Below are 23,737 nucleotides of genomic sequence, written 5' to 3' on the forward strand. Positions count from 1 at the left end.
CATTCGGAGTAATCACGGCGGCGTGTAGGTCTAGGTGCATCGGTTTACAAAAAGCGTAGGCAGAATATCCGACGAGCACAGTTCGGGTACGCTGCTCGGAGAGACTTTCGAGTTGCATGCTTCATATGCAATGCAGTATTTCTACATATATATATATATATAGCATTACTATACATGATAGTAACACAAATCTATGGTGCTTATAGATCTTCATGAATATATTTGTAGCATTCGAGAATCTCATTATATTTGTTTGATTCTTTATTCACTGAATAACAATCTATTTTGGAGTTGGTGTAATTCTATAGAAGTTTGATTTGCTATTTTTGCCGATGCTTACTCTTTCAGTCCCATATTAATTAATCTGTCACATTTCTCTTTTGCATGCTCCTTAAAAATTCATATATAAAAGAGTCAATAATCAAAAACGCATTTGAACAGGGGCAGATCTAAAGCTGGGGAGAGTGTTCACCCGAATACTCTTGCAAAAAATTACACCGTATATATAATGTATTTTTTAATTTTTTATATACATTTATAGATTTTGAATACCCTAAACACAAGAGAAGAGGTTGGTTCAATGATTTAGGGGGTTCAAAATTCACCTTGAGGGACTTCTAAGTTCAAATCTCAAGTGTCGTTTTTTCGCGAGTTTCACAACCTAACTATTAGTTATTCCATATTCCTACCTGTATTAATTACTATCACCATCTGTTTATTAAAACACACCTCAACTATTAGTTGTTGTCGTTCGGTGATGGAATGAACGGTGGAAAAAAGGCTGGAGTAGCATTCGGAGTGATCGCGGCGGTGTTGTAGGTCTTGGAGCATTGTTTTACAAACAGCGGAGGCAGAATATCCGACAAGCACAGTTCGGGTAAATGCTGCCAGGAGAGATTTTCTTTGAGTTGCATGCGTCATATGCAAGATTTCTGCATATATCACAGTATATGGAGTACAAATCTATGGTGCTTATATATATCTTTAATGATGAATATATTTGTAGCATTAGAGAATTTCATTACTATTTGTTTGATTCTCTATTCACTGAATAACACTGGAGTAGTACTATTTTGGAGTCGGTTTAATTTATAGTACTTGCTACAATTGCTTTCGTGATTGAGGAATTTAGTTTGCTTCTTTACTTGGTGCATTTATTTTTCTGTTTTTAAGTATCATATAGCATAATTTAGTCTCTTTCCCCTTTTGTTTAATACTCCTATGTAAGGGATTCATCATAGGGATTCATTTGGTTCACATACTAATTATGCTCCAAATTATAGTGCAGGTTTAATAAATAAAAGAATTAAAGTATAAGAATTATTTATGTCATAATTAATAATGAAAGAAATGTTATGACATTTCATATTTTATTCAGCATTGTTTGCTTTACTATGGCCACCTCAACTCTAAATCAGTTATGTTACGATTATTTTAATTTGTTTCATGCAGCCAACTAAACAGAATATCTTATACGAGATTTTATGCAAAGTATTATTATTTCAATACCATCATGCAAAAACCAAACGACCCTAGGTTATTGTCAAGGGTAATAAGGCTCACAGTAGGATTCAGCTCCGTAAAGTTTAGCGTATTCTTCAGGGTTTGTTGAAGGCGTTTTTATGGAAAAGTTGAAAATATGAACTTTCATTACTTAGCTTACTTAGCAACTATTGACTCTTTTTCTTTAGAACTTCTCGTCTCAGAAGGAAGTTTCCTGTACAGATCTGTCGGTAAATCCCATATAACATGGGCTAAAGTACAGTTAAGAAGCATGTGGAACCAAAAACTAGGCATCACAGTTTTTTTGTCTGTATCGATTTTTTTGTTTGTCGCTAACTCGCAATGCGGATCTTAAGGCGGCCTAACAAGGAAGTATCTTTTATTACTGAAAACATGATTACAGCTTAGCAGCTAAGTTAAATGCAGAAAAAATGTCTCGCCTTTATGTGAATTTTCTTATTTTGTGTCATACAGTTAATCAAATTTGAGAGAGTTAGTAAGAGTAGTGTTTGGGTTAGGTTAGGCATCAAACTAATTCACTCGATAAAATAACCTCCCATTAATATTGGACAATTTCGGCCATCAAAGTTTAAAGAGATAGAAGAAAAATTAACTAGCAATTTTTTCATTATAATTTGAACTCTGATATTCCATGTTAGGCTACACCTTTGAGTGTGTTTGTGTGTATGTATAACAGCGGATGTTCCGGGTATTTAACCAAAAAGAAAGGGAGAAGCTGCATATGATGAGTATGATTTACTCAAAGGGAGTGTCCCAACTAAGGCTAAAGCGACGGGCAACTTTTCGATAATTTGAAGAAACACGATAAAACTTAAATATTTTATCGATAATAATTGCATGGAACCGTGTCAGTGTCCTATTGGTGTAGCCTATCCATCAACTATTTTGTCTTGTTTTCGCTAAGATTTAAACATTGTTATAAAACTTAAAAAACTCATTTGTTATTAGTACCGAATAGATGAGCCATCAATAAACAATGCTACAACCTATTTCACTAGATTCCCAAGAAGGGGACTGGGAACTTGTGTTGATTGATACATAATATTCTGCATTTGCATGATACATGGAATTATACATCAACATTAAAAGCTACATCTCTTCTTCTTGGAAATGGCAGCTCTCTGGAGTTGCTATGCTGGCTGTGTTATTATCCAGTTGATAAGAGTCTGCATCATTTCGATCTGTTAAAATCTGCAATATTAATCTTATTCCTCTGTAGGAGGATCCACCCAGCGACCGTGATCTTTAATTAGCTGGATCAATGCATCTGTTGCATGCTCCATTTGAATACCTCGTCGCACCACCGTCTGGTAGAAATTCAATTCACCAAAAAGTCGAAACATATGGTCAGTGTGGATTCATATAGCCTAACCAACTAGTTTAGAATTGAGGCATAGTTATTGTTGTAGTAATCGAAAAATATAAGTCACAAGTAGTACAAAATTTGAAAGCTAGCGACAACTACTACTCCTCAATCACAAGCAAGTTCTGGGTAGAATTAATTGGTATTCCTTCAAAAAAGCACATCGAATAATTTCATTTTCTTTAGCTACGTTTGGGTGAATTATGTGCATTTGAAGGACTACTAGCTGTGATATGAAGGTATTCTTTTAGTTAGTTGAGAGATAATAACAACCATTGCCGGATACGGATTTAGGATTTAAGGTTCTTAGCATTGAACATATTATATGTTTTAACATTATGGGTTCAAATCTACTATTTGTTGCACTTTTGGTGATTTTACTTCACATAAATTTATGCTATGCATCAAAAGTACTGGGTTCAGATGAACCCGATAACAGTAAGTTGCATCCGCCCCTGACCATTGTTGCAGGGAGATGTAGCGTGTGTGCATCTAGAGATTTTTTACTCTTTTAGGTGTGTATGATGGCTAAAGAGGCATTGTTGACTCTAGTTTTTATACTTTCAATGACATCAAGTCATATGCATCTTACATCACTAGCAAGGAAGTTTTTAGATGTGGAGAGCAGTACTGAAATAAGGGAAATAAAGCTTTGGTACCTTGCCGACGTAAAGGTCAATCTTCCCGGGAGCACCACCGACATATCCAAAGTCAGCATCAGCCATCTCCCCAGGTCCATTCACAATGCAACCCATGATGGCAATCTGAAAAGGAAAATAAAACATAACACGAGTTGTTTTATTTACTATCAGAATATATACTCAGAAATTTAAGATATTCAACAACAGTAAGCATTAGGGTCGCATAATTACCGAAACACCAGGCAAGTGTGACGTCTTTTCCCTTATTTGAGCGCTTATCTCTTGAAGATCAAATAAAGTTCTGCCACAGGATGGGCATGACACATACTCCTGGAAGGTATAAACAGATATAAAAATGAGTATTATTACCATAGATTGGATCAGATTTGTTAAAGTGTGTGACAATCTCATCTAAAAGCTTAAGCTGTTAGAGAGAGCACGCTTTATTAACATAATTATATTCTCAACATGATTCTTGCTGTATCCATTCACTCTGCATTACCGTTTTTGTGTTCCGCATTCTGCAACCTTGAAGCAAATTGAAAGATGTATTTCTAAGAAAATCAAAGTCCTGGTCTGGAGCTTCCAAGAGAAGACCATCTCCAAGCCCATCTACCAAGAGGGCTCCGGCATTTGTCCCCGCACCAATCACCAAGTCATCCCTGTCATGTTGAAATTGTCGTAAGCTAAATTATTAAAAAAAAAAAAAAAAAAAAAAAAACCTCCACATGTCCGTTGTAGGTCATTCATGACTTTTTGGCCATACCTGTGGGTGTCCTTGGGAAATTGTATGTGATGAATCACCGGAAAGTTCAAGGAATTCTCAGAAAGATACTCAAAAAGCCTGCAACAGCAGATATGTTCAAGTTATTAGAGTCAAAAGAAGTAAAACTTGGAAAAAGCAGCAGCTAAGTAGTTTTCTGTCGTAATGTCTGCCTTTTAGAAAGTTTATACAAATGATATGTATCATATTTGCTTATGCCAAGTTTGTACAAATGATATGTATCATATTTGGTTATGCCCGCCATGGATAACTTGTAACTGATTTATTGTAAGGGGTCGTTTGGTTGTTGGTTAGGAAGTGAATTATTCATGCATTACCAGCATAATTAGTACCATGTTTGGTATTTACTATTTAGTTGCTATGTATGTATAAAATTCAACACACCAAGTACAGTGTTTGATTACCAGTTTACAATCCCGCATAACTAACACATGTATAAGCTATAAGGGAATCTATGTATTATTTAGGCAGGGTAGAAGATGGAATAACTAATACTCTACATGAATTACTAAACCTTGCATAACTAATCCCTGCATTACTCTAACAAGGCAACTAAACGACCCCTAAGAGAACTTGAATAGTTTTAATCTAGATGGAACATACCTCCTGGCTGCTTGAACCCTGCCAACTTTTTCCTCTGTATATGGCAGATTATGAAGAATCATAGTAACATCAGTGCTCTTAAGGATTTCCAACTCGTCTTGTGATTCATCGCCACGCACAGACACAACCAATCGTGTACCTACAGGGAGGTTTCCAGGTCTAGCCTGATTACCAACCCCTTTGGAAGATAATCAATTCAAAGAACTTACATAACAAAAGACAATTATCACACCTTCTGGAAGAAGCTTGTTAGCACCACCAGACAACTCCTTCAGAGTAACCAAGACCATGGCATTGGGTAATGGCTTTGTCAATTGCTCTGAGAGAGGAGTAATAACTCCCATGCTTATGTCGACCAACCTCTTGAGAGCTAGACGCTGTTCATCGTGCAGCCAAAAAAATTGACTACCAAGTCACATCACAGCTTCGGTAAACAAAATGGACATAGCAAAATAACGAGCACTAGAAATGCTAAAGTTTAACACACATTAGCCGGAGCATCAACGAGAATACTTAAATTACTACATAGAAAAGAAAAGGGCCCTTACAGAATCTGTATCATCTAGTGGTGGAAGTTCCCTCAACAAGATTGAGTCTATAGTTGCCAGATCCTGAATCGACACTGATTATAAGTTAGTACAAAGACGGTGCACAACAAGAGGAGAAGAATAAGTTTTAGCACACAGTGCAATGAAAGCTGTAGATTAAGACCTTAAATGGCATGCCAACGACAAGCTTTGCCGCTAATGATCTGTACAAAAGTTCAGGGGTCTGCAAAACCAAAAGATACGCTTCAGAACACGTGCAAAAGTTTTTTTCAAAATTTGAATTGAAAATGTTTAATAGGAACACTTTATCATTAGTTGAAGTGCTCAATTGGAACAAGTCGTAGCTCAAGTGCCTAAATGAAATTTACTAGTAAGTTTAAGAGGCTGTTGATATATTCCACGTTAGCAAGAATTAGCATGTGCAGAAATCAATAAGCAGAATCATATATTACAAATTATGCTTAGAGAAGTGCCAGATAAGACCTTTAATTGATCCAATGAAACAGACATGAGAACAGAACCATCTCGATGCAACACGCCTCTGTAGTCTACTTCATCACCCTGTTACAAAAATCAAACATTTGTTTGCTTCACAAAATGAAACCTCACATACCAAATCTGCTCAGTTTTTAAAACTGACCTCCTTTTGAGCTGGCAATTCCCCTGACCTACGTTGGAAGTCAAAATAATGTCTGTGCTTTTCTTCAAAAGGGGCCTGATAAAGGAAGTGGAATTCTTACTACTTTGTCAAAACTTAAGGTTCTAAAGCACATTCATTAGCAACCATGTGTGATGAAAACAATACCACTCCTTGCTGAAGCGCAGCTGCTCTTTTTCCAAGGTTTGCCAACCGTCGACAGGGATCTATCTCCTTCTCTGGAGCTTCAGTTAGGGAAACCCTTATTGTATCACCCAGACCATCCTGCATGAATATAATTTTTTCTTCTTCAGAAAGTAGAGCAGCACATTTATGATGATAACGCCACAGCAAGCATTTTAAAAAGTAAGGAACTGTATCAGATTAGGTTACATTATTGTACTAATTTTCTGGGCGTAAACACAGTTAACCTTTTAAAATTGAAATTTGATAAATCACGAGTATGTATTTTCTGTCCTCGATGAAGCCATTCAAATTGAGCAGATTACAGCATTTACCTTAATTATGTTTTCTCTTTAGCATAATTTAACAAATAAATTCTTGCTTTTTCCTCTTTTTGACAGAAATTAACTACCCTATTGCTTGAATCACTGAATATGTATGACTGAGTACAAAATATCTGGATATCTTGAAAACTTGTCTAAATGAAGCTGGAAACATCAAAAGGAATAAATATGTTACTTTCAAAAGATGCTCAGCATTTACTGTTATTCATCCAGGATAAAATAGTATACCTGAAGAAGTGTGCCAATACCGATTGCAGACTTCATCCTTCCATCCTCACCTTCACCAGCTTCAGTAACTCCCAAGTGTAAAGGATAATCCCATCCTTGAACATACATCTCAGCTACAAGAAGTCGATACGCCTGAACCATAACTACTGGATTGCTGGCTTTCATTGAGAAGACAAAATTGTGATAGTCCAACTTTCTACAAATTCGTGCAAATTCAAATGCTGATTCAACCTGTTACAAATTTAGATGATACAAAGTTAAAGAATACAACAACAATGGCTAAGACAGAATATTCTAGATAAGTAATTCAGTTACTGCTCACCATTCCCCTAGGTGAGTCCCCATAATAGCTCATAATGCGATCTGAAAGGCTCCCATGGTTTGTTCCAATGCGCATGGCCCGTCCATACTTCTTACATTTTTCCACCAATGGTGTAAAGACCTGAAGCATTTCAAAACGAAACTGGATTAGACTCAGCAAAGAGGTAGATGGCTAGACGTCATAATGGAGGACCAAATTATGTCCAGGAATATGCTCCATGATAAAAAATTGTTACAAATAAATTATAATAAGGGAGGTAAGCTTAATATCGTAAACCACGAGGGAGGTTAGTGTTATGAGCCCAAACTTGGACGGAAGTCTTTGAAATTATCCCTAAAAAAATACAGTAATCATACTAGTGAGGGATAGTCTGACCTCCTCAATATGCTCGAGTTCTTTCTGATAGTCATCTTCGGTGTACTCTAATTGCTCAAACTGGGCCCGCCTGTCAGCTGAAAACAATTAAATGTTAGATCATAGCTATTCTCCTGGCTCTTCCAAAAAAGATCATCACGTAGACAGAGGATGAAATACCAAAGTTTCCAGGATTGACACGTATTTTGTCAAAGCAGTCTGCCACTCGAAGTGCAACGGAAGGAGCAAAATGAATGTCAGCCACCAGAGGGATGTTGTAACTGCATGTGCAGAACATTGATGAAATAAAAATATGCTCATATCATCAAGTCCATGAAATAATCAGATATACTGATGAAAAATGAAACCTACTTCTTTTGCACCAGAGAATTTTTAATTTCAAAACATGCATCAGCTTCTTTCTTCCCTTGGACTGTAATTCGAACTATATCAGCTCCTGCATCAGCTATTTTCATCACCTACATAAACAGGAATTAGCATCATGGCTAAACTTCTTTAGTCTTTTAAGTTTTCATGCTCATTACAGAGGCATGTTGAGATATAGCATGCATATCATTGTTCAATTCGAAAACAAGAATTTGCCTCATGGGCTGAGAATTGATTTATATGATTAAGTAGAAAGCTTGGTAAATAATTCCAAACTCAGATGGGAAGAAATCTTCACACAATCAGATCAAGTACTCTCTCTATTTCAATTCGTTTGCTTACTTACCTTTTTAGTCTGTTTCAAAAAGAATGTCTCTTTCCTAATTTGGCAACTCTTTTATTTCAACATCTCACATGGCATGTTTAATACCACAAGATTAAAGGGCACTTTGGTTCATTGTACATATCTTTATTTTAAGACCACAAGATTCAAAAGTCTTTACTTTCTTAAACTCCGTGCCAAGTCAAACTAAGACAAACAAATTGAAACAGAGGGAGTAGTATTTATGGTGATATGTTGCATTAAATTCTAAATGAGGTTTAATGCAACCAAAACTAGGTAAAAATAAGTAAATAAAGTTGGCATGTAAAGTTACAAATTCAAATAATCAGTATTAACTTAGGAGAGCGGACTGGCACTTCTCATTTAAATTGTGAAGCAGAAGGAGAACCTGTTCTACTGTTGCAGCAACGTCTTTGGTATCTGTTGTGGTCATTGTTTGAATTCTAATTGGATGTTCGCTACCAATAGCCACGTTCCCAACCATCACGGTGCAGGTCTTTCTTCTGACAGTTTTGTGTATGGATTCACAATATTTTTGCCTAGGAACTGTATCAAGAAGCCATACATCAGTCATCAGAGAGTGAATACAAACAAATATGTTGCTTCACTTCAAAAATATAACATGAATTTTTTTGTAGGATATCAAAATGCCAAATTTAAATTCCCTATAAGTAGCATCCACAAACATCTAAGAGAAAGTTAGTTGCTGCAAACTTGTTCGAAATAAGTTTTTATTACACGTTCCCTAAAAGATTCCTACAACATAAATAATCTCTCAATTAGTATCCTTTATTTTCTTCCACTACTTTTGCAGCAAGAGGCGTATCCAGAATTTGAAGTTAATAGGTCAATACAATGGCTTCAAGTCAATATAGAATAATAACTAGGTTCACAATCAAATATTTATAGATATTTCATGAATTTCTTAATAAATATATACAGGGTCAGGGTAAAAGTTACTAGGTTCCGATGAGTCCGTAGATTGTGCTCTAGATCTGCCACTGCTTGCAGCTTCATATAACAGATCAAAATTCTTGAAAGCTAAAACTTAGTAATAGATTGAATTCAAAACTGTTTAACGCGCAAAGTACTAGAAGCTCTGCAGTACTTACCTAGTAGTGGACTCCCTTCTGAGGCAGGCTGAAGTTCAATGGTTTCTTGACCAGAATTTGCTGCATTTCTTATAACAGAAACCTTGGTTCGCCGAAACTTAACCCTCTGCAAGTCAGAAACTTTTACGAAGTTCATACTTTTTGCGAACCCCAAACCATTTTCTTTGCTCTTTAGGCCTGTAAATGAAGCTGGAACAGCTCCTGCCGCCATTTTTATCAATCACCCAAATCTCTATCTTCACACTCCTGAAACATAATTCAACCAAATTTACATTAAATGTCACAAAACAAAACAAAAGAATCCATAACTACAACTACTACAGCTCAATCCCAAGCTAGTTGGGGCTGGCTATAAATTCTCAATATTCACCAAAATTCAGTTAGCCAGCTGAGGAAGCCAACTCTCCCATCCACCCCCCCCCCCCCCCCTCTAAAAAAAGGGGATCTCTACACAAATAGCCAGCCAGATTCACTGTTTACATTTCCTAGCCGGTAGGCATAGATTATACACTGATTATACGCATACTATACATGGATTATACATATATATCTGTTGGCTATTTTAGTTTAAACGGTTGGGTGTCCCGGCTATTTAGGTTCATTCTTCAATAAAAGAAAGGGGGTCTTTTTCAAATCCCCAGTTGATAATCTTTCACAATTGAAACAAAACTGAAGTATTTGAACTCTTAATGCAATGGAAAAAGAAATAAACCAAGATTTGAGCACGGCAATTCAAACAAATTCAGCTGAAAATACGAAACTACAACAACCCAGTTGATAATCTTTCACTGTTGGGATAAAACTGAAGTCTTTGAACTCTTACTGAGTATAAAAGAAAAAAGAAACAAACCAAGAATTGAGCAGGCCAATTCAAATAAAACTCAGCTGAAAACAACTTACTTAGCAATATGATCACATAAATCAATTTAACAAAAGTTTGAAACTTTCTTCAAGAATTTCCTCTAATCCAAATGGGGTTTCAACAAAACAAGAGATAGAGTGAAAGATAAACGCTAACTCACCAAGTCAAGAGTCAAAATCCAAGACTTCTTGATATATCCACAAAAAAAGGGGGATCTTTACTACCCGTGGTGCACTTGTGGGAAACTCCTTGCCGAGGGCCTGTGCACCCCCGGGATTAGTCGGGGCTCAAAGAGACCCGGACACCCGGTGCTTAATAAAAAAAAAGGGGGATCTTTACACATATAGCCAGCCAGATTCACAGTTTACTTTCCTAGCCGGTAGATATAGATTATATACTGATTATACACATTATATATGGATTATACATATCGCTATTTTAGTTTAATTCTTCAGATAAAAAACCAAAAAGATAGGATAAAACTGAAGTATATTCTCTAACTGTAACATAAAAAGAAACAAAGGGCAATTCAAACAAAATTCAGCTGAAAATAACAAATAACAACAACTTACTATGAATATGATGATCACATAAATCAATTTAACAAATAAATAGAAACTTTCTTCAAGATTTTCCTCTAATCCAAATGGGTTTTTAACAAAAAAAGAGATAAGAGTGAAAAATAAACACTAACTCACCAAGTCAATAGTAAAAAAACAAGACTAGTCTTGATATACCCAAAAAAAAAAAAAAAAGAAGACGTAAATAGCGCCCACCAAAATAATATCCATCAAATGTATATTTTGTGTATAGTAGTGTATAATATACATAAAATATACAATTCTCGATACATAATAGTTTTTTTTTTTTTTTTTTTTTTTTTGTATATTTGGCTAGCGAATATAATTATTTTGGGTCGACCAGCCTAACTTGCCCAAAAAAGGGTCTTTCTCAAATCCCTTGTGAACCAAGTTGATATCTTTCACTTTGGGGATCAAGCTGAAGTCTTTGAACTCTAATTACAACAGAAAAAAAAAAAAAAAACAAACAAACAAACCAAGATTTGAGCAGGGAAATTCAAACAAAACTCAGCTGAAAATAAGAAACTACAACAACTTACTTAGCAATATGATCAAGTAATCAATTTAACAAAAGGTTGAAACTTTCTTCAAGAATTTCCTCTAATCCAAATGGGTTTTCAACAACCAAAAAAAAGAAGGATAAGAGTGAAAAATAACAATACTCACCAAGTCAATAGTCAAAAATCAAGATTTGAGCAGGGCAATTCAAACTAATCCAGCTAAAAATTAACAGAAGAAAAAAAAAAACTAAAGGACAATTCAAACAAAACTCAGCTGAAAATACAAACTAACAACAACTTACTTAGCAATATGATCAAGTAATCAATTTAGCAAAAAATTTGGAATTTTTCTTCAAGAATTTCATATAATCCAAATGGGGTTTCAACAAAATAAAGAGATAGAGTAAAAGATAACACTAACTCACCAAGTCAATAGTAAAAAAATCAAGACTAGTCTTGATATAACCAAGAAAGAGTAGTAGAAGAATCAAGAACAAAGAATTTTGTGGTAGGTGAATTATGAGAAGGACTTGTTATGAAATGAGTTTCAGAATAAATGGGAGAGAAAGAAGATTGAAATATTACTTGTACCTCACAGATTAGGCAACTGTGAATACAGACAAAGAGAGAAAATGTCCGGTATCTTTTTGTACTGCTATCTTATTTGTGGTCACATTGGCAATATTTGTATTTAATTAGTAGTAAGAATTTGCAAATGGCGTGAAATGACCGGTAATTGTCTTTATAATTGTAGCCCCAGTATTTTGCTTTATAATAGTTTGATCCACCAAATGGTTTTGTTCTGTTTTCTACAAGTTAAGCTATTTCTTTTTTTGTAACTAGGTAATCCGAAGCCGCTATCTTCTGGTGTTCTCAGGGTAAATTTAGTTTCTGGTGCAATAGCTCATAAACCACACAGAAAATATAAACCGCACTAGATAAGTCCAGTGCGATGAGCTCAGACTAAAAATATTATGGCGAGAGGAATTGATCTCAAATCTCTCTTGTGGGAAATCACTCGCTAAACTAATTCAAGCTATTTTTCACAGATGAATTGTTTATAGAAAAAAACAATTGTTTTCGTCAAAAAAAAATAGTAAACTTATTCTCTTAACTTTTTACTCAACGAAAGGATTAACTACTTTATTAGGGAAATCATATATTCAAAAGATTGTGCAGCATCATTTACAATTCAGTTTGAGAATATAGACTCCCAAGAGGCTTCATGAACCAAAGAAATAGAAAATTTAGCGAAGTTATATTCTCTTATTTGAATTAACTGAACGTATAGATGCGGAAAAGAATTGAGATGATTGAGACAGTTTTCAAAAATTTAATTTCAACTATATAAATAAAAATGATTGAAAAATAGATATGATATAAATTTATTAAAATAACTGGTCGAATCAAACAATTGGCATCCAACCCAAATACAATATTCAAAAGAGTGAAAACAAAAGGAGCGTTTACGTTGGTTTATGCTCCCACTTCGGGGTCGTTTGGTGCATAGTATAAGCTGGGATATCCCAGCACTAATTTTTTGTATCATGTCTGATAGAAGGTATAAATTTATATCTTTTCCTAAACAGAGTATAAAATGAAGCACAATTTTAAGGATGAGATATACCACCTTTTCCCACTAACCTTGAGATTATTTTATCCCATCTTCCAGATGGAATAAATTAATCTCGGGATTATAATCTAGAATTATCATTCCGGAATAATTGAGTTTGCGTACCGAACGATGGGATATTCAAATTTTAATTTGGAAAGTGGGAGCAACCAACTTAAGGGATATTAACAGTGTATTACTTCATGAAAATCCACCCGCAAGGTGGCTCAGTTGGTTGAGCATGGGACTTTCATAATGGAAGTCCTTTCATAATGGAAGTCCTAGGTTCGAAACCCCCTGCCTACGACAGCAAGGGATTTGCCTTCTGGGTTGAGCTCGTGGCACGGGGCTTGCCTAGTGCGGATTACCTCTTCTGTGTGGTTTGCGAGCTATTGCACAGGAGCTGGGTTTACCCTGTGCGCACCCGAAGAGTAGCGACTGCGGGTTCTCATGTCATAAAAAAAAAAAAAAAAAAAAAAACACAATTGATAAGGACGAAACAATAATTGAGGTCTAAAAATTTGGAACTTCAATCTCACGTGTAACACATAATTCATCTTTCGTCTACTTTGACCATATTTTAATGAGAAAATGATATTACCAAATACCTATTATAATATTAGTTGGAAATGAAATGGGAGAAACTAAATTGAGTTCTAAAAGTTTGAATCAACAGTCAAGAATCCAAATGTCATTTTTTCATCGTTGAAACAATAATCATTTCTATACCAAGAAAATAAATTGAAATACTTCCTCCTCATTCCAAGTCAAAGTAGATATACAACAACATACCAATGTAGTCCCACAAGTGAATTTTGGAGAGGATAGGATACGATGTACGCATGCCATATCTCTACATTTATGGGGTAGACAGGTTATTTCTGATAGACCCTCGGCTCGAAAGAAAAGAAAAAATTTAAAAAAAAGAAAAAAGAGAAAAAAAAAAAAAAAAAAAAAAGGATGTGTTATGGAAAAGAGAGTTAAAAATATTAATATACAAAATAAAATAGTATGAGAAGGATGTGAAAGAATACTTTAAAAAATAGTACTTACTATGTAGGTTTCTCAATTCTCAACCTCTTTTAAGATGTAAAATAAGAGAACAATTGTGCATTTTAATTTCTGAACAACATTTAGCTATTGTAGCACGTAAAATATTATGAGAACCATCAAAAGAATTTTCAAAATATTGCTGAATCTGATAGGGCTTCATCCTCTTGCTTTTTTTCCTTTTTCTTTTTTTTTTTTCCTCAACAAATGAAAATGGACAAAATGTAGGAGCCAAACAAAAAAGTGAAGCATGACAAATAAAAGAAAGTTGTGGACGGAAGTTTAATTAGTCAAAAGTACAAGGACTGAGATGCAACACTAGAGGGAATCTATTCGGCGATATTCCATTTTAGCAAGAAATATAACTAACCATAGTTTGGTACGTTTAGACAAAAAAGAACCGGACTGTGGAAAAAAAGAAAAAGGACACAGGACAATGCCACGTGTTCTCTTCCTATTGGTTATATCGTTTAACATGTGAAAATAAGATGCAACACCTTTTACATATGGAGGAAAGTAAATTTGTCTTCTTCGTATTACAGCACTTTTTACTTTTCTTTTTTGAAAATCAGATTCACTATTTACTCATTTTTACTTGTGCTGAACAAAAAAGATTTTACTGCTGTGGTATGTTTGGTTATTCCTTGATGGTCCATATAAATCGTATCAGTTCAAAAATACTTAAGGGGTCGTTTGATACGTAGATAAAATTATATCAGGTTTATAATTTTGGGACTAATTTATTTTATCTCTTGGGACTAATTTACCCATTTCTTGGAACTAATTTATCTCATCTAAGAGATGAGATAAAATAATCCCAAGATTAATGAGATAAGATGGGATATCCCATCTTTAAGTTTGGGATGCACTTTATACTTTGTTTGGTACAAGGTATATTTATACCTTCTACCAAATATGGTACAAAGGAATAAATTTATACCTTCTACCAAACATGGTACAAAATTAATTGCACAGTTTGTGCTGAGATATCCCAGCTAATACCGTGTACCAAACGACCCCTAAGATCTAATACTATTCGCGCCTAGTCAATTTGTTCGACTTTTTCTGAAGGCCTCGCAGTCTATGAGTATGCCTAACAGCCTAAGTTGCGTAGACTCTTCCTTTTGGATGCCGCACCCGTATCGGATTCTCTAAAAATACATTACTTTTGAAAAATCCAACACGCATCTGTTAACATTTTTGGAGAGTCCGAGCAACATAGCTAACAACTACCACCAAGTTCCTGCACACTTAACCAGAGTCTCGGGTTCGAGTCTCGAGTATGAAAAAAATCCTACTCCCTCTGTCTCAATTTATGTGATACACTTACCTTTTTGGTCTGTCCCAAAAAGAATGATACATTTCCTTATTTAGTAACAATTGAACTTTAAACTTTACCTTTCACGTTTAACGAGATGATCTATAACCATACACATTTCTTTAGCTTATTTTAGACTATAAGATTCAAAAGCATTTTTTTCATTTCTTAAACTTCGTGCCCAATCAAACTATATCACATAAATTGGGACGGAGGGGATAGTAGGGAGCGCTTCCCCCTTTAATGGCCTTATGCGGCGCAAATTCAAATTAATTAGAACCTAATACGAATACCAAACACCAAGAGAAAACCAAAAAAATATGTCCAACACTTTATATCCTAACTTTTTTTTCTGTTGAACTACTTAATGTAACAATTGTAGTAACAACAGCTGTATGCATTGGACTGTTGCAGGAAAAAATTGTTGCACTTGTAAATAAATTTAACCTGCCTGTGTTTCTCTCGTAGAGGGCTTGAAGCCAACTTAACCTTAATACTGATGGTAATAACAAAGGAACTGAACACGAAGCTTCTAAAAAATAAATTAATGGGGAGAAGAAAATAGATTCATCGTCAGATGTTAAAGTACTGATTACTATTTACCAGGATTAGGGTTCAAGACAGCGTGACGACCAATCGTAGAATTGTGTGTAACTTATAGGTCACGAGTTCGAACGGTGAATCAACCATTGATACTCGCGTCAAAGTAGCTGTCTACATTACACCTCCTGAGAAGCAACCCTACCCGCATTCTGTGTTGAGGCAAGATGTTCCGTGCGTCGAACTGCCTTTCTAGGGTTTATGACAATGTAAATATCTCGTAAAGAACAACAGCCATTAGTACAAGAAGGCTGCAACATATATATTTACAGCAAGAGTATCAGAATTGATTAGCCTCCACACAAATGAAACAAACAGGTTCATCTCTGACTCTCTGATGTATATTACTATTCTAGAAGCCTTGTTATAGCAATCTCATGAGAGAATTACAGTGCTTCGGTTACAGAAGACAGCAAAGACTTAAATGAAACAAACTAACTTGCAAAATGCAATTTTGGATATAAGCACCTTCGAAAATAAAGCTAGAGAATTGATATTATAGTATAATTTATCATGAGATGTATCTATCCTGCTGCTCCTGAAGAAGTCGTGCAGAAGACTTTGCATCCAAGTACAATGAAGTCACTTCGTCTAGATCCACCTGAAAAAGTGAACGGCTAAGTAAATATCTTCCGGAGTTTCACAAAGGCAAATGATAAAAAGAACGTGATCGGCCAAAGTACCTTGCAGATTTTGTCACGACCATTCAATTTGGCAACTACACTGGCAGGCGATAGCAGCTGAACAGCATGCCTGACAAAGGGAAGAATGGAACATCAGTTACTCAGAATGAGCCTACGTGATGCCTAAAATTGGTGAGAAAATTCACTACAATAACCAAGTTGCTTCATAAATGTAACTTCACAAGTTGTTGCATAATTTCAGTTAGGAACTAAATTGGACTAAATATGCCCTAACGTATGCATGTAGGTCCAAATATGTCCTTATTAATCTTCTAATCACGATCAGTTAATTTTTGTGAGAAATAAGGGCATTTTTGGCCCAATTAAGTAACGGCAGGGGCATGGGAGCCAAGCTATTAACGGAGGGCAAAGTTGTGAATTTTGCATACTCTAGGGGCATTTTTTAATGCTTTTCTGAATTAAAAATGATTTGACATCTGGAGTTATATAAAAGAAGTTAAACCCGACCTTAAGGAAGCTTGTTGTCCGATCTCTCCCAAATAAGCAAGGCTTTCTTCATCTATCTCTAGTCCCTCCACCTGAGCACGTATCGCTAAAATCTGTCCAGACACTCCCAAAAAAAACATTAGTCAATAAAATGCAATGACATTGCACATGTTCAGGTTGAGATCAATAAGTCATAGAAATGAATGTTGAAGAAACTAGCCCGAACCTGTATCATTTCAGCTGGACCATAAGTTTCAGTTCTGACGATCACCAACCGATCTAACAAGTCAACTGGAATGCCATGTGGACTAATCATATCTGTTCCTCTGCAAAGAAATACATTTGTCAATTTGTTAGTGACAACTGAGTTATGTCATGCATCACATGTATCAATACATACATCTGAGGTGTCTACAAAGCCAAAATGGGGAATCCATCAAGTAATTACGTTCAGACTTTTCATACATCTCACATTTCTTGCAGTTTAAAATCTATAATTGCATCCCTTGTTATAAGCATGTTTGATATAGAAAAGTGAAATTTGTCCTGTTCCACTTAGGGGTGTCAAATGGTCGGGGAATTTGGGCAGGCCAAAATGGACAATGTTAATTAATGGGTAGGTCAATGGCCTGCCTAAAGTTATTTGAGCAGAATGAGCTAAGAAACTGGTCATAACCCGACCCGCTCAATTCTTACCAAGTTTTAGTTTCTTTATAATTTGTTTACGTACCTAATAAAACTTTTCTCCATGGCTATATATAACATATAACAAAATCTTTTTATAAAAAAATGACAGTTTCTCATTGGTCAATTCGAGCTACATATTAGCCCAGATTTTAGATGAGCAGAATTGGGCTGGTCAAAATGAGCTAAGCTAATAAATGGGGGGTTATTACTTAAATGAGTTGAGCGGGTCATGTTTTCATGGGCTAGTTTTGCCACCCCTACTTCCACCGATATAGAATAAGTTTAGCAAATTAGAAGCATCATGGAATAATTAGGACCCGTTTGGCCATGAGAATTTCACTTTTTTCCGGAAATTTTTCACTTTATTTGGAAATCAGCGTTTGGCCATGACAATTCCAAATACAACTTTATTTGAAATTGTATTTGGAATTTGGAAAAAACCTAAAACCTTGTTTTCACTTTTTTTCACTTTCACTACATTCAAACAACCAAATATTCTTTGCAAAAACTATAACCAAACACAACTCCAACTTCAAAATTCCAAAAAAAGTGAAAAATATCTGGTTTTCATGGCCAAACGCCTACTTAATAGGCACTTCTTTGAGCATGCAATTATTTGATGTATGATAAAATGCAGCTAGAACGCAAATTTCAAAAGCCCCAGAATAACGATATCAACATAATGGAAACTTTCCAACTTGATGAATTTTTGAATGTTGGTTTAGCATAAACACTCATACCTGACAGTACAAATGCCTCTGTTAGTGGCAAAAATCACAATTGGAGACAGTGAACTCTCCAAGGCACGATTCAAGTACGAAAAGCATTCCATATCAAGCATATGAACCTGCCAAAACGTTTTTTAAATTAATTAACCGGAGGTGGGATGTGATATTAAATGGATTTTATTTATGAAAATTCCCCATTATAAGCACGATCGTGTCGAATGAACGAACCTCATCGATAAATAAGACACCAGGAACAAGCTCAGCAGTACCTTCGTCAACATAACGATTGACAACCTACAGTGAAATAAGCCCATCATAACCATTATGCTAAATACTAAAATTCACAGTCTCATACACACTTCGTGAAAATATCCAGAGTAGCCAATTGGACAGTAATCAGCATGCATGAAGCAGCATGAATTTGTACGCATTTATCCAGAGGACTACTCACACCAATAGATCAGAAGTACCTTGTTTATCTCTTGTCGCAACTTGTCAGTAATCTCAGTTTTCCTAGGTTTCATCATTTGACCCATAAGGGACAATATATCTTGTCCTCCTTGTGGTCGTGCATTTGCAGCATCAAGATCATGCAATGTAACATCCTGGCGGAAAACAATACCGCAGTAAGTACAGAAATCTTTGTTGTTCGGCTTCCCTCACAAAAGGCCATTAAAGTAGTGATACCGTTTTGTCCAAAACAAAAATGCAGATACTTGGAATTGCATATTAGTTTGTATGTAAATCTCACAAGCGAGCAATCATGGCATGTAGGGATAAGCAAAAGATCTGATGTACAAAAACTAACTAAATAAATATTGCAATTAGGACACAGCTGATTTCATCATAAAAATTCTTGTGTCAAAAGCAGGTACTTCTTGGCGGCTTATAAACATACCACTATATCAGGTTGTTAATGCCATGGACTATAATACCTCTTCCAATTACATCCTTCAAATCCAGGAGCCTCAATTCCTGGTCATCGCAGTATCTTAGAAATCTGTTTCCTCGCTCCTCCATATGATTTACAGATATTTTTTTTTATAGCCGTTTGTGTCCGGGTCAGCTTGCGTGCACCTCAACTAATTCCACGGGGATACCTGCTACCTCCCACCAGCACAGGTACCAGGTAACTCTAACCACCAAGAAATCACCTAATGTTTTTTTGACTCCGCTGGGATTCGAACCTGAAACCTCATGGTTTTCAACCCATTTCATTGACCACTAGGTCACACCCTTGGACGCCACAAACTACGATCTATAATGCACCTAAAATAAGGATATTTCACGACTAAGCCATAGAACAAATTAACTATTTGGAAAAGAAGCACAACAATCAGCTACATGTATACAATGCCAGGGTAATCTTTATTTGTGCCATAGCAGAACAAGAAATGAGACGAACCTGGACTATTTCCTTCTTTTTGTGAACCTCTCCTTTAGGGAGAGGGACATACTCCTCCGCCTCAAGATCAAATTCTGTGGCAAAAGCATCACTTCTGCCCACTCTTTTAACTGCTCCACTATTTCCTTCAATGTAAATGACATCACCAACAGCTACCTGCACACATATCATGGAAGCATGAAAAAAATGGTCAATCTAGTATTCAAAAGTCTGATGTTAAAAAGAGGGAAATATTGTATTTCTTCATTATCCTATTTATCAAACGCATTAACAGATCTGATACTTCACTGGCAGATATGTTGCAGACACTTACCTTCTCTTTAATTAAGGCATCATATATTGTAGGGTCAAGCTTCAACTGTTTGGTACCTTTCACAGTTTTTAACCCAATTATAACATGGCTAATGCTTTTACCATATCCACCTGTCACACTCTCACCCTCTTCTGGAGACAGTTCAGTCACCTACATTTAGAAATTTTAAAATATGAAGATCAAAGTCACAACGCATCAAAACTAATCATCACAAAATTATTGCGTCAAAGACAAGAAAAGTGATAGACTATCTACTTGCCTCTCCTTCATAAACTTCCTTATTTTCTTTGATACGGAGACCAATAGCTCGGCGGAAATTTTCCATTAAGACCTCAGTTTTTTTCACTTCTGATGAATACACTTCGGATCCAACCATCGGGCAAAATGGAACCTGCAACATTAAAGTCAATGCCACCAGTTATGATAATCTCGGGTCGCTAATCCTAATAAAAGTAATATAGCCTGTTTGGCCAAGCTTTCAAAATCTGCTTATTTTAAAAAGTGCTTTTCGAAAAAATACTTTTGGAGAGTAGCAGTTTGTGTTTGGTTAATCAATTTGAAAAATGCTTTTGCTAACATCAGAGCAACAATTTATCCTTCGCTAAGGCTTCAAAATTGCTTCTAGGGAAAGCTACTTTTTTCAGCTACTACTTCTGCTACTACTTTTTTCCTAGAAGCTTGGCGAAACAGGCTATAAGTAAGCTTCATATCAACAAACAAGGAACATTTACAATGCCCAATCATCCCAAATATTATCAAGGTCCAATCAATCAACTGCGCCTCAACCCTAAGCTAGTTATGCTTGGCTATTTGAACCATTGAAACCTTTATATGAATTCCACTCTATTTGAGCCCATTTCCTTCCAATACTAGTAAATAAAGCTTAATAAATATTATCAGTACAATAAAATATAAGTATTAAATCTAGAACTAAAAAGAGTATAAAGAATGCACCTTGCTTCCAAGTTCTTGTGCTATACCAAGGGCGAGAGCTGTCTTTCCCGTACCAGGTGGACCCGCTAGCAGTAAAGCACGACCGGCCATCTTCTTTTGGCGTATCATATCAACCACAAGCCCGCAAGCTTCTCTGGCTGCTGCCTGACCCACAAACCCAGCTGCCAATGGTAGTGGTGTCCCATTGGGCTACCATATAACACAACATAATCATGTTTAATCACCCATTTGTCAGCAAATCAGTACACACACATGAAACTTAAACATGAAAATGCAAGAAAGTTTTAGCCTTTTAGGTAACTAAAGAAGCAGCAGAAGATTAAAACTTCAAGGAATTATGGCAGCCAAGCACAAAATCCCTCAATGCTAAACTCCCAAAAAAAATGAAACTAACCCAAAAAATCTCCAAGGAAAAGGGTATTAAATAGTAACCAGAGACGAAAAGGAGTCGGGTAAAACCAGCACAAGATAGCAGCTTTATGCAAATTTAACACCAAAACTCAAAAGGATTACTACATCCACAGCCCCTTAAACTTGTTGGTAAATTCCATTTAGACACTCGAACTACGGCTTGTTTCAATTGAGCGAACACATGATAAAAGTGTTCCTGTACTTTTTATTTAAATTTTAACCAGAATAAATATGTTATCTCCTTTAATTATAGACATCACTTACTGAGACTAATGCCTATAATTAAATAAAGTAATATATTGTAAGTGTTGACTTATTTTAAGTTTTACCTCATCAAAAAAAAAAGTGTTACTTATTTTGCGTAATGTGCACTTGAGAACACCCACAAAAGCTTTAATGAAATTTGAAGAAAAAAGTGTCTAATAGGAACACTCATCATGCATAAATCATAGTTCGAGTGTCAAAATGAAATTTACTGGCAAGTTCAAGCGGTTGTCTATGTATTAAGCAAAACTCAAAAGCCCATAAAACCAAACATCAAATAAAAACAAGTTCACCCAAAAAATATCCTAATAGCTCTAAAAAGTAGACGAGGCGAGTAGGAGTTGAGTAGAACCAGCACAAGATTGCAGTTTTATGCAAATTTAACACCAAAACCCCTAAACCCAAACACCAAATAAGAGCAACAAATTTCCTAACAGGTCAAAAATAGTAGCCAGAGACCAAGAGGTGGTTGAGTTAATCCAGCATAAGATATCAGCATTATGCAAATTTAACACCAAAACTCAAAAACCCATAAACCCAAACACCAAAAAAAACAACCCTAAAAGATCAAATACAGTAGACAAAGGCAAAGAGGGGGTTGAGTTAAACCAGCACAAGATATCAGCTTTATGCAAAATTAACATCAAAACTCAAACACCCATAAATCCAAACACCAAAAAGGAACAACTTAACCAAAAAGATTTCCTAAAAGGTCAAAAACAGTAGACAAAGGCCAAGAAGGGGTTAAGTTAAACCAGCAAAAGACAGCAACTTTATGCAAATTTAACACCAAAACTCACAAACCCATAAACCCAAACACCAAAAAAAACAACCCTAAAAGATCAAATACAGTAGACAAAGGCAAAGAGGGGGTTGAGTTAAACCAGCACAAGATATCAGCTTTATGCAAAATTAACATCAAAACTCAAACACCCATAAATCCAAACACCAAAAAGGAACAACTTAACCAAAAAGATTTCCTAAAAGGTCAAAAACAGTAGACAAAGGCCAAGAAGGGGTTAAGTTAAACCAGCAAAAGACAGCAACTTTATGCAAATTTAACACCAAAACTCACAAACCCACAAAACCAAACACCAAATAAAAACAATTTAACCAAAAAAAAAAATCCTAAAAAAGGTCAAAAAGGGGCTAGGTGTTAAAGGAAGTTACCTCAAGACCAAGGCCTTTAATGTGAGTATGTGTTGCAATTCTTTGCTTCTTAGTGGTTGATTGTACCTCTTCTATCCTCATCTTCTTCTTTTTTCTTTTTTTTTTTCTACTTTTATGTGTCTCTTTAGCCTTTCTTTTTCACTGTCTGGGGTTTAACACAAGGTTCAAAGCTCTAATGGAGGCGAAAGTCAGGTTTTGAAGAAAGAAAATTGTAATGTGCTAAAAAAAACCATCTTGTTTTCACTTGTTTCAAATAACCCCCTGAATTGTACTGCTGCCTCCGTTCCATAATAAGTGTCACCTTATCTAAAAACACGCTATTTTAAAAGGCGAGGGCGTAAGGCGGGGCGTTTTACGTCTGCCTCAGTGAGGCGTAAGCTCCGAGACACGGGGCGTAAGCCCATGGGGTTTTAATTTTTAGTATTTTATAAAATGATATAATTATAATAAATACTTTTAAATAGGTGAAATAGCATAAAAATTTGAAGAAAACTATAAATAAGTGATGCTCCACTCCCACAAAAAAACTAATTAGAACAATCTATTATATGCTACTTACAAGTACAAGTGACTGCTCGTTACTTTTTTGAAATAGTAGAAGACAAGATAAATAATTGGTAAATAATATATATTAGGCATTCTAGCAATAAAAAAAAATTGACTTTTAAATTTAATGTTTCAGTTCCTTTTTAAAACATTTGAGTAATTACATGTTGACTTTTGAGAATTTAGGCATTATATTAAGGACTTATTTAACAAATTTCGTTTTAGCTTGAAGA

At 35.5% G+C, this 23,737-nt stretch overlaps 2 protein-coding genes across 5 annotated transcripts; both read right to left on the minus strand.

The window, feature by feature from the left end:
- Positions 1-2,437: 2,437 nt before the first annotated feature.
- LOC132600423 (4-hydroxy-3-methylbut-2-en-1-yl diphosphate synthase (ferredoxin), chloroplastic) lies at positions 2,438-11,899 on the minus strand. Of its 4 annotated transcripts, XM_060313577.1 has the most exons (21): positions 11,742-11,884; positions 10,396-10,546; positions 9,374-9,619; positions 8,650-8,807; positions 7,904-8,010; positions 7,712-7,812; positions 7,553-7,629; positions 7,178-7,297; positions 6,856-7,086; positions 6,269-6,385; positions 6,104-6,178; positions 5,947-6,024; positions 5,627-5,686; positions 5,464-5,526; positions 5,148-5,292; positions 4,916-5,054; positions 4,295-4,372; positions 4,031-4,190; positions 3,760-3,858; positions 3,547-3,651; positions 2,438-2,831 (listed from the first exon to the last, which is right to left on the minus strand). In XM_060313577.1, exons 3-21 carry the CDS (start codon positions 9,582-9,584, stop codon positions 2,730-2,732), a joined length of 2,226 nt encoding a protein of 741 aa, XP_060169560.1. In that variant the 5' UTR covers positions 9,585-9,619; positions 10,396-10,546; positions 11,742-11,884; the 3' UTR covers positions 2,438-2,729. The 4 variants fall into 4 exon arrangements, with proteins under 4 accessions (XP_060169560.1, XP_060169559.1, XP_060169561.1 ...); XM_060313576.1 differs by lacking the exon at positions 10,396-10,546 and having other exon boundaries at positions 11,742-11,899; XM_060313578.1 differs by lacking the exon at positions 10,396-10,546 and having other exon boundaries at positions 11,619-11,742.
- A 4,234-nt stretch (positions 11,900-16,133) lies between these two features.
- LOC132600424 (ruvB-like protein 1) lies at positions 16,134-23,125 on the minus strand. Its single transcript, XM_060313580.1, has 12 exons — positions 22,959-23,125; positions 21,114-21,302; positions 20,419-20,550; positions 20,160-20,309; positions 19,847-20,002; positions 18,912-19,046; positions 18,670-18,735; positions 18,454-18,560; positions 17,253-17,352; positions 17,048-17,139; positions 16,580-16,649; positions 16,134-16,497 (listed from the first exon to the last, which is right to left on the minus strand). Exons 1-12 carry the CDS (start codon positions 23,037-23,039, stop codon positions 16,408-16,410), a joined length of 1,368 nt encoding a protein of 455 aa, XP_060169563.1. The 5' UTR covers positions 23,040-23,125; the 3' UTR covers positions 16,134-16,407.
- Between the last annotated feature and the right edge of the window lie 612 nt (positions 23,126-23,737).

This window comes from Lycium barbarum, chromosome 6, assembly GCF_019175385.1.
Source record: "Lycium barbarum isolate Lr01 chromosome 6, ASM1917538v2, whole genome shotgun sequence".
Lineage (NCBI taxonomy): Eukaryota > Viridiplantae > Streptophyta > Magnoliopsida > Solanales > Solanaceae > Lycium > Lycium barbarum.

Excerpts from the sequence above, each read along its gene's own strand:
- LOC132600423 (XM_060313576.1), bottom strand. The coding sequence starts at position 9,584 with ATGGCGGCAGGAGCTGTTCCAGCTTCATTTACAGGCCTAAAGAGCAAA. Across the intron at positions 8,011-8,649 it reads TTGCTGCAACAGTAGAACAG|GTGATGAAAATAGCTGATGC; the intron begins GTTCTCCTTCTG and ends CTGTTTATGTAG. Across the intron at positions 5,527-5,626 it reads TCGTTGGCATGCCATTTAAG|GATCTGGCAACTATAGACTC; the intron begins GTCTTAATCTAC and ends GTGTCGATTCAG.
- LOC132600424 (XM_060313580.1), bottom strand. The coding sequence starts at position 23,039 with ATGAGGATAGAAGAGGTACAATCAACCACTAAGAAGCAAAGAATTGCA. Across the intron at positions 16,650-17,047 it reads GGACAACAAGCTTCCTTAAG|GCATGCTGTTCAGCTGCTAT; the intron begins GTCGGGTTTAAC and ends TCCCTTTGTCAG. Across the intron at positions 16,498-16,579 it reads GTCGTGACAAAATCTGCAAG|GTGGATCTAGACGAAGTGAC; the intron begins GTACTTTGGCCG and ends TCACTTTTTCAG.